General features: G+C 40.1%; 1 protein-coding gene across 14 annotated transcripts in view; it reads left to right on the forward strand.

The window, feature by feature from the left end:
• The window catches only part of enah (ENAH actin regulator), a 158,408-nt gene that overhangs the window by 124,467 nt on the left and 16,646 nt on the right, over window positions 1-17,295 (forward strand). For all 14 annotated transcript variants that reach the window (XM_047387909.1, XM_047387912.1, XM_047387913.1 and 11 more), the window contains one exon: window positions 10,521-10,828. In XM_047387909.1, coding sequence (XP_047243865.1) covers window positions 10,521-10,828 — 308 coding nt within the window. The remainder of the gene's footprint in view (window positions 1-10,520; window positions 10,829-17,295) is intronic.

The raw sequence follows: 17,295 nt of genomic DNA on the forward strand, positions 1-17,295 counted from the left end.
TTCATCGCGGACAGCAAGCATGCATTCTCTCACAGTTTCAGCCTCAGTAAAAGGTCTTTTTTCTGCATTAATCTCCAAGCTACTCTTAGGGATCATTATTCTCTCCTGTTCCGTGCAGAAGCATCCGATTGCTACTTGAGTCAGTTGAAATGATGCCAGCCGCGTCTGTACTTTAGATTTCCACTCCTCGGACTCTTCTGAGTCATCATCCCACCAGCAACAGAGGAAACAATAGTGCAGCTTGATGATGCAGCTAACTGGGCTGTCCTCTAATTAGGATTGATTCGGAGAATGAATCACTGATGGCGGTCCTCAGTAGAAAAAATGAGGCAACAGAAGACAAATGGTGCAGTCTCTCTGTGTACATGTTTATTTGTTGGGATCCGACCCAGCAGCTGATGAATGGAGTTATTTATAGCTGTTAAGTTGAGTAAAACACTACATTCCAGGATGCTGATCTAGAACCAGCTCACAGCTGTCAGTATCAATGTTCTTAAACAGTCCAGTCTGTAATCAGCAGTGGTCAGCTGTAATTAAAATATCAGTTTTAAAGAAGTCAGACATTCTGTTCTGATGAAAATTGATGTCTAGATCACATTTAATTAGTTTTCTTTGGACCCTTAAAATTTATTTTCTTTTGATTTTTCATTAACATACCAACTAAAACTGTGCTTACTGAGTCCATCGCTATAATTACTTACCAGCCCACCAAATAAGCTTAGTTTAAAGCACATCCTTTTAATGTAGGTTGGTTAGTTTTTGTCCCTACATATCTAGATGCTAAAATTGTGGTTCATTTTGCAAGTCCTTGCACTCAGATTGAATACAGTCTTTCTACAGATTCTCAATTGGTTTTAAGGGTGTATTCACACCAGGAAAGTCCGTTGGTCCGCTTGTTTGGTCTGGACCAAAAGCAGACTTTATTTTAAAGCCACGCGGGTGACAATCATTGCTCCCATTGGACAGAAATGACAGGGGTGGGACAGAGCACAGACTCGGAAATTAAGGAAAACAGCTGTAGGTGTGTTGTGTGTAGCAACTCTGTTCTGCATACTTATACCATTATTATAGCTGCAATATTATTGGGAGGATGAACAGCAGCTCATTCAACACAGATTTTGCGAAGTTCTATTCACAGTATTGGAACAGTGTCGGAGAATGCATTTGCCCTGTCCCACAACATGCCAGTAGCGTTGCTAAGCAACATACAGCTTATCAGGTATGATTTCAGTTCAAAGTACACCTTTGCCACCGGCTACGGTGACTTGTTAAGTCCAAAGAGATGTACATTTTCTGTAGTTGGTTCAGATCAGACCATAAGCAAACCGCAGTCCGTTTGGAAGCGGACCGAGACCACCTTAAAAAGACCACCTCAAAAAGTGGGTCTCTGTTCGGTTGTTTGGTCCAGACCAGGGTTCGCTTGAGTGTATTCAAACCTGCACAAAGGTCCATACTAATGGGGGAAACAAACTCTCGCATCCTTCATATGTTGAAGAAAAGTGTCACCACAAAATGAGGCTGCCACCATCATGCTTCACTGTGGGTTCTGGGTGATATTTACTGCTACATTTATCCCATCTGACCAGAGCTCCTTCTTCTACATGTTTGTTGTGTCCCTTGTACAGTTTTCTTATGGCAACTATTGCATAAAGACAAGATTTTTGAATGCTTGACTAATAGTTACCCTGTCAACAGATTTTCTCACCTGAGCGATACATCTGTGCTGGTCCTCCAGAGTTACCATTAGTCTCTTGGCTGCTTCTCTAATATTATTTTAGTCTGGCCTGTGAGTTCAGCCATATCTTGGAGTTCTACTATATTGTTTTTTCTTTTCAGATGATTATTTGAACTGTGAGATGTTCAAAGCTTTAAGTATTGTTTTAGAACCTAACCCTGCTTTAAACCTCTCCACAACCTTGTTGGTTGTGTTACTTGGTGCTGTTTGTTTACTAATGTTCTCTAACAAATCTCTGAGACTTTACAGAACCGCCAAAACATAAATTGCTAAATTAAAGTGGACTCTATTTACTAATTATGTTACTTCAGAAGACAGTTGGTAGCAGTGGATTTTATTTAGGGGTTGCAGAGAAAGGGGCGTACAAGTGCAATACAAATGCAAACCACACTTTTCTTATTTTTAATTGGTAAAAAAGTATGTAAGCCACTTATTTTCCTTTCACTTCACAATTATGCACTACTTGGTGATTGTATAACACAAAAATTCTTTAAAAAAATGCACTGACGTTCATGGCAGTAACGTAAAATAATGTGACAATATTTAGGGGGTCTCTATTCTTTTTCAAGGCAGTGTATTTAAGCCAAATATTTGTCAATATTTGTCCTCATTTATATTCAAAACATGTATTAACCAAATATTTCAGCTGGTTTTCTATCCGCTGTAGTACACCAGCTAAAACTGAGCTCCTTGTTAACAATATGTGGATGTTGCTTAGTGGTTGCATTACCAGCAGCTCTGTATAATTTCCCATGTATTATATTTTGTGGAGCTGTTTGTGTACACATTCTGTCTAGAATAAAGGTTTTATTTATTTATTTTTTATTAACTTTTTTCTTTAGATTAAAATTTAAAGTGGGTTCTGCACTACAGCTGACCATAAACTAGTCATCTTGTTGAATTATTACTCTCCTCTTTGTGAAAGCCATCTTTTGCAGTTAACTGTGCAGTGTGAGCCAGATGGTAACTGTACTTAAATAGGAAATAACAGAGGGGGAAAAAAAGTGGAACCCCTACTGATCTTGCTGATTAGACTAATTCTCCTGCCATCACATTGTGAGCTAAATTTAACTGTGAAGATGCTCTGCTGTGGTTGCATTGCTTTGAATCCCACAGGGACTAATTTGCTACAAGAAAGGATATATTATTGTGCACGAGGAAACCCCCCTCCCCCAGAGGAGACAATGAGCCTCTGGGAGATGTGGCACTGCTACACTTCCATCAGCTAGGAATCCAGGTTAGCTCAGTGCTTCTGTAATTACATCAGGTTGTAGCAATGTTTTTCTTTCATTCCCCCATAAGCCTCATCATTTTCATCCATCAGTGCTGTCTCTGAATGCAACTCTCAGCTGAACATTGGTTAGAAGAGGAGGCTGAAGGTGTGTCAGACAAAAATAGGAGGTTTTTTCCACCTCTTTGGTGCTTGGTTTGCGCTTTAAAGTTCTTGTCTTTGTTATTGCCATGGCTAAGACAAAAAATTCCTCATAAAGCCTAAAATTGAAACTTCTTCAGTCTCCCTGCTTATCCTGCCACACCCCCTCACATCAGAACCCCCGAGCCTTATTATCTGTTGTTGCTGGGCTGTGTTCCAGCTAAGTATCCCAGTTGATCATTTTAGATATATAAAAGACATATGGCATTCTTGCATATACAATAAATACAATTATATAGTTTTTTTATTTGTTTTTCGTTTCAAATTTATTTTTATTTTTTTCAAGGTTTCACTCCAAATACTTTAATGTGACAATGTAACATGGTTTATAGGAGTTAGTGGAAACGCAACAGGTTCCGTGCCGATTAGAGAGAGATGGAGTGGAGCGGAGCCAGGTCCTTCTCAAAATATTAGCATATTGTGATAAAGTTCATTATTTTCCATAATGTCATGATAAAAATTTAACATTCATATATTTTAGATTCATTGCACACTAACTGAAATATTTCAGGTCTTTTATTGTCTTAATACGGATGATTTTGGCATACAGCTCATGAAAACCCAAAATTCCTATCTCACAAAATTAGCATATCATTAAAAGGGTCTCTAAACGAGCTATGAACCTAATCATCTGAATCAACGAGTTAACTCTAAACACCTACAAAAGATTCCTGAGGCCTTTAAAACTCCCAGCCTGGTTCATCACTCAAAACCCCAATCATGGGTAAGACTGCCGACCTGACTGCTGTCCAGAAGGCCACTATTGACACCCTCAAGCAAGAGGGTAAGACACAGAAAGACATTTCTGAACAAATAGGCTGTTCCCAGAGTGCTGTATCAAGTCACCTCAGTGGGAAGTCTGTGGGAAGGAAAAAGTGTGGCAGAAAACGCTGCACAACGAGAAGAGGTGACCGGACCCTGAGGAAGATTGTGGAGAAGGGCCGATTCCAGACCTTGGGGGACCTGCGGAAGCAGTGGACTGAGTCTGGAGTAGAAACATCCAGAGCCACCGTGCACAGGCGTGTGCAGGAAATGGGCTACAGGTGCCGCATTCCCCAGGTCAAGCCACTTTTGAACCAGAAACAGCGGCAGAAGCGCCTGACCTGGGCTACAGAGAAGCAGCACTGGACTGTTGCTCAGTGGTCCAAAGTACTTTTTTCAGATGAAAGCAAATTCTGCATGTCATTCGGAAATCAAGGTGCCAGAGTCTGGAGGAAGACTGGGGAGAAGGAAATGCCAAAATGCCAGAAGTCCAGTGTCAAGTACCCACAGTCAGTGATGGTCTGGGGTGCCGTGTCAGCTGCTGGTGTTGGTCCACTGTGTTTTATCAAGGGCAGGGTCAATGCAGCTAGCTATCAGGAGATTTTGGAGCACTTCATGCTTCCATCTGCTGAAAAGCTTTATGGAGATGAAGATTTCATTTTTCAGCACGACCTGGCACCTGCTCACAGTGCCAAAACCACTGGTAAATGGTTTACTGACCATGGTATCACTGTGCTCAGTTGGCCTGCCAACTCTCCTGACCTGAACCCCATAGAGAATCTGTGGGATATTGTGAAGAGAACGTTGAGAGACTCAAGACCCAACACTCTGGATGAGCTAAAGGCCACTATCGAAGCATCCTGGGCCTCCATAAGACCTCAGCAGTGCCACAGGCTGATTGCCTCCATGCCACGCTGCATTGAAGCAGTCATTTCTGCCAAAGGATTCCCGACCAAGTATTGAGTGCATAACTGTACATGATTATTTGAAGGTTGACGTTTTTTGTATTAAAAACACTTTTCTTTTATTGGTCGGATGAAATATGCTAATTTTGTGAGATAGGAATTTTGGGTTTTCATGAGCTGTATGCCAAAATCATCCGTATTAAGACAATAAAAGACCTGAAATATTTCAGTTAGTGTGCAATGAATCTAAAATATATGAATGTTAAATTTTCATCATTACATTATGGAAAATAATGAACTTTATCACAATATGCTAATATTTTGAGAAGGACCTGTATAAGCAGTGGAAAAGGGGCCAAGACTTAAGATTAGGGTGATGGCGCAGAGGCCTTCCAAGCCTAGGAGTTCATTACACAGGATAAATCATCAAAGTACCATTGGAAACAAACAAAAAGCTGCTCAGCCTGAAGGGTTTCATTGCTGTAATTCCAATATACTTTTTTTCATTTTATTACTGAGAAGGGCATAAATAATTTTCAACATGACCTTCTTAATAAAATGTCCGTAAATACTTTTCAAATCTTATAGCGCATTAAACAAAAAAAAAACCAAAATAAAAAAAAAACCCAGAGAGCAAAGTGTACCGGAGTCAAATTCCTTGTTTGTACGTACGAACTTGGCAATAAAGCTGATTCTGATAATGTTTTATCTTTTTAGGGGTTCCATGTCTCATTTCCAGTTAGAAACAAACTTCTTGGTTGAATGAAAATTTTAAATCTAATTGTGCCAGAGGTATAAATAATTGTTGGGTTCTGCTGTTTGTGAAATATGCCTAATGTTTGGTGCCTTGCTACACAATAATATATATCATTTTTTAACTAGAACTAGACGAGGTACAAGTCAGATGTCCAAACCTCAACTTGGTTTGGATTAGAATAATATTTTTTTTTTAGCTTTAGATGCTAAGTAAGGCACGCTTTGGGATAGAAGAAATATACATTACATACACTACCGGTCAAAGGTCAAAAGATTTAAAACACACTTTCTCACTTAATGGTTTTCTTTATGTTTATGACTATTTCCATTGTACATAGATTCTCACTGAAGGCATCAAAACTGAATGAACACATTTGGAATTATGTAGCAAATGGAAAAATTGTAAAAGAACTTTAATTATGTTTTATATTTTAGATTCTTTAAAGAATTTAAAATATCTGCCCTTTGCTGTGATTACTGAAATATTAACCTTTGGCTGTCTCTCAATAAACCTCTGGGAAATTCTTTTAAGGTGACCACCTCATGAAGCTCATGGAGAGAAGGCTAAGAGAGCAAAGCAGTCATCAGAGCGGAAGGTGGCTATTTTGTAGTTTCTGAAATATAAGAATGTTTATTTTACACTTTTTGTTTACTACACAGTTCCATGTCTGTTCATTCACAGTATTGTTGCCTTTGGTGAGAATCTATAATGTACTTAGTCATGAAGACAGAGACCCATTAACTGAGAAAGTGTATCTAAAATGGTAGTGTAAAATCCGCAAGTTATTCTACCAAAGGAGAAAGAACAATAGAACACCAAAAAGACAAAAGAGATGCTCAATGAATTTTCAGAAGACAATGTCTGACAATCTGTCCTTGAAAACGAATGGGGAAAAGGTGGAGAGAGTATCGACTATCACGTTTCCAGCAATGCATATGCCGGATAACCCCACCTGGTCACTAAATATGGACTGTTTGATCAGGAAGGCACAGCAATAGCTATACTTCCTGAGAACTCTCAGAAAGATCAACCTGCCACAACACAGGCTGCTGTCCTTCTAGCACTGCTCTGTGCAGAGCATTCTTATAGTATTCTAACCAGCAGTGCTGCATCTGAGAAGAAGGTCCTGCAAATAATTATCAGAACTTCACAGGGATTAATAAACAAACTAGTACCTGCCCTGGAAGACATTTTTAACTCCCGCTGCCTCCAGAAGGCAGAAAACATTCTGAAGGACACATCTCACCCAGCACATCCTGTTCAAACTGGTGCCCTCAGGAAAACATTACTGATCTCACAAAGCCAGGACAGGCAGGCTTTTAATAGTTTTTACCCTCAGCTATTGCCACACTAAATGCAAATTTTAAATCATAATGTGAAACAGTATGTGCAAATTAATCTACAGCACCATGCTGAGTGCAATATGGTGGCATCTGCGTTTGTATGAGTTGTATATTTTATTCTGTTTTTATTTTAGTTCTGTTTTTTACATAGAGCTTAAAATAGTCTTTAAACAGAATGACATAGGCATCCATCCATCCATTCCTCCTTCTCGCCCTCGATCCATCCATGAATGAATGATAAAGCACCCAAACACAAGCTCAGTGGTGTGATATATGCAATCCAGTGCAGCGAGAAATGTTCAGACTTCTACACTGGAGGAACTAAACAGCAGCTACACAAACAGATGGCTACACAACAGCAAACTCATTAGGTCGAGCCTCACCGGTTACTTTACATCTCAAGGATTAGGGACAATCTTCTAAAGACGGTGATCTGAACATTTTGGACAGGAAGGACATGGTTACAGAGAGGAGTGAAAGAAGTCATCTCTGTTAAATATAAGAAACTGACACAAAACTGGGGTGGGGCCTAATGTTTGCGCCTCTTCCCAGGTGTTTGTTTAGCAATTTTGTCCCTGGAACTTGTGATCAAAACAACTTGCATGGCATCACTAGGTACATGTTTGAATCGTTAGGCAATAATAACCCAAGCATTGAGCGGAGGGTAGGGCCAGTGACTCATGTGTCCTAATTGTCCCATTAGTGACTTTAATGGCTCTATTTGTGTGGTTGTTGTGAGTACAAGTTATTAGTCAGTTGCTTCCAACCATGTTCAGAACTGAAGAAGCCTTTTGCACAAGAGATGAAATGTCTTCAAGAAACGGGAAATCCAGTTGCCTTCTACTTACCAGTTAGGATTACTCTTCATTGGTCAAGGTTAGGCCAAATAGGCTTGGGTGGCAAAGAGACACAATGAAAAGAATTTCTAAAGCACAAACCTAGAGTGGTACCAACCTGAATTTGTTTGATTTTTTTGTAAAGCTTTGACCGACTGATTCTGATTTTAGCCGAGTGGTTATTTGTTTCAGGAGCAGAGGCAATGCAAAGCAAATGTGAAAGTCGTTCCTATTAAAAAAGGGTTTCTCTATTTTTTTTATTGATAAACAAAGATAACATGATCACGGAGTTCACAATTTAAGCTAGCTTTATCTTATTTTAGCAAATAGGGTGGTTAGTAGTACTAAAACAGGAACTGTTTCTCTTCCCTATAGAATGTGGATACTTAAGTCTGAGATTTCCAAAAATCTGCCACTATTTCTAAATACAGCATGTTCCATTACAAATTTAAGTTAAAGGCTCCAAAGGATAAAACAGACATTTTGCTGTAAGACTTTAGCTTACTATCATTGGCTGGAAGTCTCTCGCAGCCTGAATGAATCACAGACTTGTCTCATCGTGATTTACAAAATACTGTTTTAAATCTCTCACTGGTACCAAAACGGCTAACTTTGAGTTTTCACTCAGTTTTCACTCAACCACACCAAACTGTGTTTTGATCTGGTCACACAGACAACACATGGTTGTCAGATTTTTCTGTTCGTGACCAATGAGTCACCAGTCAGTGCCAATCAACCTGAATTTGGCAGATTCTTGTCACAAGACGATTCTTTTGGTGCACATCTATACATTACTCTGAGTATTGATAAGCTTTTGTTCACATTTGCAGGGTATGTCAGCAGGTTGTCAAAACAAAAAGTCCCAACTATACAGTGAATCAGAGGAAAATCTCTAAGAATAAACCATTGTGGAGACAAAATACTTGAGGTGAAAAGATCACTTCTGAATGAGCTTGTTGAAGGAAGGAACACTTCTTGGAAAGCATCTGTTTTCGTTTTCATTGTATAAACCTGACTTGAATTAATTCTGCTGCGGCTGACGGATGCATCAAACCCTGAAAGCATGAGGGTCAGAAACGAGAACATGACATGTTTGCAGGTGCATTACCACATGGATGTATGTAGTAGATCCTGTGATGTGTTCTAAAAGTAGCTGACTGGGTTACAAGGCATAGTTACCCTGGACATATCCTGCAAGGCTAAAGCAGTAGGATTTTATTTTCAGTTTCAGACCCTCAGCTTTGCCAAGGACATGTTCTTGCTTAACATGATAAAGGTAAGTAGTTGTAGCATAGATTGGGTAAAAGCAATCACATGTATCCATTTTACATCATTATACAAACTTTTCTAATTTAAAGACATTTAAAAATATATATGTCTGCTTAGTCTGGTTCCTGGTTTCAGGTCTGCTATTTCTCTACGCTTAAAGAAATTCTCATCACACCCTCAAATGTTCGTTTTTAAATAGTCAACATAAGTGAGAGAGAGCAATTCCAATATCACCAAACTGTTAGTCCACTTGGTGTCAAAGCAGCTCCAGTAACCTTTAACTGGAAACAGTCTACAAAGCATTTCTCAGGAACCAGAGGACAGCTATGACATCATCCCTGTAAGTGAAACACAAGTGGAAGTGTGTGTATGTGTGTGTACCCATCCCTGGAGGATGATGCAGGCGGTAAGAGGGATTGTTTGTATGAAGCAACAGTTATGCTGATGATTGACTTTTGGCTGTGAGTCAGCATTCAGAGGAACAGGATGAGTGACGGCAGGCCACCTGATTTGGTGTGTCTGTGTGACTTGGCACTCGCATCCATTTCCCACCTTCTCTCGCCTTATGTGAGATATGAGTCATCAATGTCAGGTCTGCAGGGCAGCTTTCTAAGTCGATGACGGATCAATGTGGAGCCCTATATGTGTTTGTGTGTGTGAACTTCCCACAGAGTGTGTCTGCTTTTTTATTACTCAGAATCAGCGTTATTAGGCATGATAGTGTGCACTAACAAGAAATGTGACATCAAGCGCTCACGGCTAACAGACATCAAGTATAAATATATAAACTTAACAAATTAATTAAAAGATAAAAGGAACAGTATGTACATATATTTATACATATATATATATTAGAAACACTTGAAATATGTTACTCTGTGTGTAAAGAATCTATGTAACCTGAGTTCTACTTATTGAATCGAATTACTGAAACAAACTGATTGATGATATTCTAATTTGTTGACATGCACTCGTATGGTATAGAGAAGCTGTAAAGGGAGCTTTCAGCTTTGTCACATTTTCTGCTGTTTTCCTCAATCTTCTGTGTCTATTTTCCCTTATTTCATCTCTACTTGCACAAATATAAATGTGATCATACTCATAATATCCCTCCTCTGGTACGTTTCTGTTTACTGCAGTTTCTCTGGTTCTTCTCCTGCTGCCCTCTGCTGACACCTACTGACCAAACTTAGTTCAGCACCACCAGCATCCAGGGAAGACCTGCAGGAGAACGTATCACTGTTCATCACGTTGGCCTTTCACATGCAAAAGATCTTTTTGCTGCTTCACTTGCAGATGAAAGCTGGCTGTTATAGTTCCATGTTGCGTCACTGATCTACCTTAGAGAAATTATTATATAATGAAAACACTAATTACGTTTCTCTACAGTTTCACCTGTTTATATTTAGTAAAAACACATGTTTAAGTTTTGTATCCCTTCTGCTTCTCATGTCATTCTCTGCTGTTCTCTGTTCCTCCAGGCAGCTCCAAGAGCTGCAGAGACAGAAGGAGATTGAACGGGAGCGACAGGAACGTGAGCGTCAGGAAAAGGAGCGCCAGGAACGCGAGCACCTGGAGCGGGAGACACTGGAGCGTCAGGAACGTGAGCGCCTGGAGCGGGAGGCGCAGGCGGAGAGGGAGCAAATGGAGAGAGAGCAGCAGGAGCGCACGGAGCGTGAGATGATGGAGAGAGAAAAGGCAGAGAGAGAGCGGCAGGAGAAGGAGCAGCAGGAGCAATTGGACAGAGACCAGCAGGACTGGGAGAGAGGGAGACGCATCTCCAACGCCGGTGAGTGTTGTCTGCACACACATAAATATGTGTCCACTCAGGAGGGAGTGCGAAGGCTGACATAAATAACAGGAATACAATTTGATTATTGATAACATCTTCTTACTAACAAATAATTCACTACCGAGAACTGTTAGTCAACTTGTTTATCTCCTGTTTATCAGGATCCGCTTATTGTGATAAGGGACCCATTAGTGATAATTATATAAGAAGTAGTTTTATATGATGCAAAACATGTTTTGTAGCTGCTCAGTTCTTTGCATTTTATCAATACCAAATAGCAAGAAATCCATGATTTTAAAAATTTGAATAGAAATATTTATTATTATTATTATGGGTTTAGTTTAGGTGTATTTAACCACAAAGGATCACTTAAATATAAAGTGAAACATAATCTGCCAATGTGTCATTTTTCTCCCATGTTCATATTCTGGTTTAAATGCAAACCTGATCTTAAACAGAAGCTCTCGTTTTAACCACATCTTCTACAAATCAAATGTTATGGGGCAAAATTAGGTTTTCCACCTACTTCACTACCAGTACCACAGGTTGGGCCACCTGCTAAATCACTTTTTAAGAACTATGCCAAATTAAACACCGCAACTACGGGGGTTGGACAATGAAACTGAAACACCTGGTTTTAGACCACAATAATTTATTAGTATGGTGTAGGGCCTCCTTTTGTGGCCAATACAGCATCAATTCGTCTTGGGAATGACATATACAAGTCCTGCACAGTGGTCAGAGGGATTTTAAACCATTCTTCTTGCAGGATAGTGGCCAGGTCACTACATGATACTGGTGGAGGAAAACGTTTCCTGACTCGCTCCTCCAAAACACCCCAAAGTGGCTCAATAATATTTAGATCTGGTGACTGTGCAGGCCATGGGAGATGTTCAACTTCACTTTCATGTTCATCAAACCAATCTTTCACCAGTCTTGCTGTGTGTATTGGTGCATTGTCATCCTGATACACGGCACCGCCTTCAGGATACAATGTTTGAACCTTTGGATGCACATGGTCCTCAAGAATGGTTCGGTAGTCCTTGGCAGTGGCGCCCATCTAGCACAAGTATTGGGCCAAGGGAATGCCATGATATGGCAGCCCAAACCATCACTGATCCACCCCCATGCTTCACTCTGGGCATGCAACAGTCTGGGTGGTACGCTTCTTTGGGGCTTCTCCACACCGTAACTCTCTCAGACGTGGGGAAAACAGTAAAGGTGGACTCATCAGAGAACAATACATGTTTCACATTGTCCACACCCCAAGATTTGCGCTCCTTACACCATTGAAACCGACGTTTGGCATTGGCATAAGTGACCAAAGGTTTGGCTATAGCAGCCCGGCCGTGTATATTGACCCTGTGGAGCTCCCGACGGACAGTTCTGGTGGAAACAGGAGAGTTGAGGTGCACATTTAATTCTGCCGTGATTTGGGCAGCTGTGGTTTTATGTTTTTTGGATACAATCCGGGTTAGCACCAGAACATCCCTTTCAGACAGCTTCCTCTTGCGTCCACAGTTAATCCTGTTGGATGTGGTTCGTCCTTCTTGGTGGTATGCTGACATTACCATGGATACCGTGGCTCTTGATACATCACAAAGACTTGCTGTCTTGGTCACAGATGCGCCAGCAAGACGTGCACCAACAATTTGTCCTCTTTTGAACTCTGGTATGTCACCCATAATGTTGTGTGCATTTCAATATTTTGAGCAAAACTGTGCTCTTACCCTGCTAATTGAACCTTCACACTCTTCTCTTACTGGTGCAATGTGCAATCAATGAAGACTGGCTACCAGGCTGGTCCAATTTAGCCATGAAACCTCCCACACTAAAATGATAGGTGTTTCAGTTTCATTGTCCAACCCCTGTACTTTGGGATTATTCAGTTTGCTCATCAATACAGATGGTTGCCTGTGAGTCATACATTTAATTGACCCAGGTTAAAATATTTAACAGGGTACCTATGTTCTCTTCTAAAGTATTGAATCATTTTTAAATCAAAATCAAATAAAAATGTTCAGTATGTCAGTGGATAAAATTTAGCATTCCAAGACTTTATTGGTATTTTTAAAACCAGCCCCTCTAGCTTTAAGTCACTGGTCAGTGTGATTTCTGGCTGCTTGGAGTTTAAATGAGCTTAGCCTAGGTTAGAAGATTGTGATGCAGGTAGGGTCATGATTTAGTTGCAATAACTGGAGATGGGATGGAGAAATGTGTGATTATTGGATCAGGGGAAAATTAGCTATATTCCAAGGACTGGGTCAGTAGGGAAGGCTGCTTTGAATGAAACGCTTCAGTGCCACGCTCATCTTGTTAGCATATGTACACATACACACACACTCTACACAAACAGTTCAGTGGAGTTATTTAGAGACTAAAAATACATCATCAGGAAGCAGTGCTGCTGAGACCCTGAAGGAGGCATGTGTTGGTATGTGCACACATGCATGTAAAATCTGTGGGGGGTGGAGGGTGTTCCTCACGTGTCATACAGAATAACATACACATCACATGACAGGGCAAATGCAAACAGACATTTTCTGTTAGAGCATGAGACAGTATGATGGGATTTGACATTTAATGTTTCATAGAGGTTTGATCTCTTGCAGAATATCTTTGTGTTGGTGTGTTTTACACTGTTAGCAGTCATTGCTCAGCACTGCAGTCAGTCACACACCTGAGGCAACACTCACCATCTTATTGAACATTATTCAGTTTAAAAGCCTTTAAGCCTTTTTTAGTTAAGTTTTTTGGAGCTTTTAAAAATCTTCATTGTTATTCATTTTATTTGGAAAAAAAACTGTCATGACTCAGTTTTCTCAAAGGCTCTTGCACTGAGCGAATTGCAATGTGTGCATTTAGACTGGCTTTAGTTTAGTGTTGCTGGAGATAATAATGATAGTTAGATAAAATACAGACACAAACACTTGTATTGCATAGTAATATAAATCACCATTTCTAATTCTAAAAATGTAAATGGTTTTATTTCTGTTTTATGTTGCTGAGGTCAGACTGGACCACAGGACCAGCTGGTTTGGCACAGAGAACCTTGGCCAGAGTATAACTTGTTGGTTCTCTCGTGTGGGCATGAGAGCTTTGTATACTTGTGTGGACATATCTAGCATGAGCAGAGTGATTATTGCTGACTGATATTGTAGGTTAATGAAAAAGAGGAAAATCAGTTGTGTGTGTGTTGCTTAGTCATAATGAACTTTAGCTTTAGATGGACAGGGTAAGTTGTAGTTCCAACAACAAGAAGCATAAAGAAGATTATAAAGGATCCATGCAGGAGTCCATCAGTTTATCTGTCTTGTGATGTTGGCTTCATCCCTCTTCCTTCTCTGTGACAATCTGACCCAGTAGTGAGAGCAATGTCTAACTATGCATTCATTTGTATTACACAAAGTGTGTCTGGCTAGGGTCAGACCAGTTGTTTGTTTGCTTATCAGAAAGAGAGACTTAATTAGACACAATCAGATTTAATATGAACATGTAATTAACTAAAGCAATTATCAACCACTGGATATTAGTAAAGTCAGTAGGACTGTTTTACTTTAAAGCATTAATGAGCATGCAGCACCAGATTGAACCTAAACAGAAACCTAAATCCGATCACAAGACTTAGTTCTACACAGAATTCCAGCATTGGTAAAGGGAGCCGGAGCAGACGGTGATCTGAGGATTAACAACTTTACATTACACACAACACATATGGCAGCACTGAGTCTGGTAAGTGCTGCAAGAGCACATTGCAATCAAGGTAATTACCTCAAACAGAGACTGGTTCAGGTAGAATTAACAATAAAATAAAGTTAAGTGGGAAAATAAGCACTTCCTTTTCCTCTAAATAGTCTAACATACCATCAGAATGTGTACAACAGATTATTTCAGCTTCATGAAATTGGGGAAAACTCCTAATAATAAAGGGTTTTGATAATTGCCATTAAACTGGTGACCTAATTAACCATAACCACAGATTTAATGAATAACTCCCAACTCTGATAGCTAGACACAGCACTGATGCTATATCCAGTAGGGTTAAAGCTCAAGATGAGACAATTAAAAACAAAGCAAAAGATTTTGTCTTGAATTTACATAATATACCTTAGCAAAACTTTTGGGACTTGTTACTTTTACTACAATAATGAACAGGACTACAGGTTATTCCTTTCTACTGTGAAGTATTAAATGACTCCTACACTAACAATGGTTTTAAACTTCCAACTGTCAAATTAATCAGCTACAGTGTCTGTCGGATCTTTACATACAGGCATCATTGACGTGAATTTCATGTGAACTTTTGGCTTTTTCTGATGCATCTCAACCTTTATTTTTAGGGTCGAATGATTATACAATAAACCTCTTTAATTCCAGCACTTTTCTTATCTTAGTTGGTAGAGCTATTTTATATCTGTTGGTTTCACTCATGTTTGCAGTGAAGCCGGAGCAGATTGTTATCAACACTGTTAGTGAAGGACTTGTTTATTGTAAATTATAATATTGTCGTGATGTTCATCTACAGACCCGTTAATAACAAGTACATTTTTTATTTACATACACACTGATGTTTTCAAGCATTTATTTCCGTTAATTATGATGATTTACCGCTTACAGCTAATGAAAACATTTCAAATTAGAACATTATATCAGACAAATAAAAAAACATGTTTCATGCTGAAATATGGGCTTAATGAAAATTATGTTTAATACTCACTTAACGGTTATTTTCAAAAGATACTTTTGATATGACAAACAACTGGAACACATGTTCTAATCTACTAAATATGACCGTACATTACAGGAAATGACATGTTTTACTCATATCGTGCAGCCCTAGTAAGCATGTTCTGGATCACTGTGGACTGAGAGGGTGCAGACCAGGAAAGAAGGCCCTCCTTTAAAATGGACAGATTCAAGCTGAACTAAAATTTGCATTCTGAAAAATGAACCTGTTTGACCAAAATGGCCAGAGGTGTGTTTGGATTATTAGAGGTGAGGTTTGCAAATCTTAGAACATTGCACCAACGGGCAAGCATGGTGGTGGCAGCATTATGCTCAGGGACTGTTTTGCTACCAGTGGAGGAAATATTGAAGGGCAACCTCCAAATCTTTCATCTTTACTTCAAATCAACAGTGACATTTTTAAATAAATATAGCAGGCTAACATTAGGCTTCTGGGATAGCTCTGACTTTAGGCCAATTCTGATGTACAGGTCCTTCTAAAAGAATTAGCATATTGTGATAAAGTTCATTATTTTCCATAATGTCATGATGAAAATTTAACATTCATATATTTTAGATTCATTGCACACTAACTGAAATATTTCAGGTCTTAATACGGATGATTTTGTCATACAGCTCATGAAAACCCAAAATTCCTATCTCACAAAATTAGCATATCATTAAAAGGGTCTCTAAACGAGCTATGAACCTAATCATCTGAATCAACGAGTTAACTCTAAACACCTACAAAAGATTCCTGAGGCCTTTAAAACTCCCAGCCTGGTTCATCACTCAAAACCCCAATCATGGGTAAGACTGCCGACCTGACTGCTGTCCAGAAGGCCACTATTGACACCCTCAAGCAAGAGGGTAAGACACAGAAAGAAATTTCTGAACGAATAGGCTGTTCCCAGAGTGTTGTATCAAGGCACCTCAGTGGGAAGTCTGTGGGAAGGAAAAAGTGTGGCAGAAAACGCTGCACAACGAGAAGAGGTGACCGGACCCTGAGGAAGATTGTGGAGAAGGGCCGATTCCAGACCTTGGGGGACCTGCGGAAGCAGTGGACTGAGTCTGGAGTAGAAACATCCAGAGCCACCGTGCACAGGCGTGTGCAGGAAATGGGCTACAGGTGCCGCATTCCCCAGGTCAAGCCACTTTTGAACCAGAAACAGCAGCAGAAGCGCCTGACCTGGGCTACAGAGAAGCAGCACTGGACTGTTGCTCAGTGGTCCAAAGTACTTTTTTCGGATGAAAGCAAATTCTGCATGTCATTCAGAAATCAAGGTGTCAGAGTCTGGAGGAAGACTGGGGAGAAGGAAATGCCAAAATGCCAGAAGTCCAGTGTCAAGTACCCACAGTCAGCGATGGTCTGGGGTACCGTGTCAGCTGCTGGTGTTGGTCCACTGTGTTTTATCAAGGGCAGGGTCAATGCAGCTAGCTATCAGGAGATTTTGGAGCACTTAATGCTTCTATCTGCTGAAAAGCTTTATGGAGATGAAGATTTCATTTTTCAGCACGACCTGGCACCTGCTCACAGTGCCAAAACCACTGGTAAATGGTTTACTGACCATGGTATCACTGTGCTCAATTGGCCTGCCAACTCTCCTGACCTGAACCCCATAGAGAATCTGTGGGATATTGTGAAGAGAACGTTGAGAGACTCAAGACCCAACACTCTGGATGAGCTAAAGGCCGCTATCGAAGCATCCTGGGCCTCCATAAGACCTCAGCAGTGCCAC

The sequence above is a fragment of the Girardinichthys multiradiatus genome, chromosome 15 (genome assembly GCF_021462225.1).
Source record: "Girardinichthys multiradiatus isolate DD_20200921_A chromosome 15, DD_fGirMul_XY1, whole genome shotgun sequence".
Taxonomy (NCBI): domain Eukaryota; kingdom Metazoa; phylum Chordata; class Actinopteri; order Cyprinodontiformes; family Goodeidae; genus Girardinichthys; species Girardinichthys multiradiatus.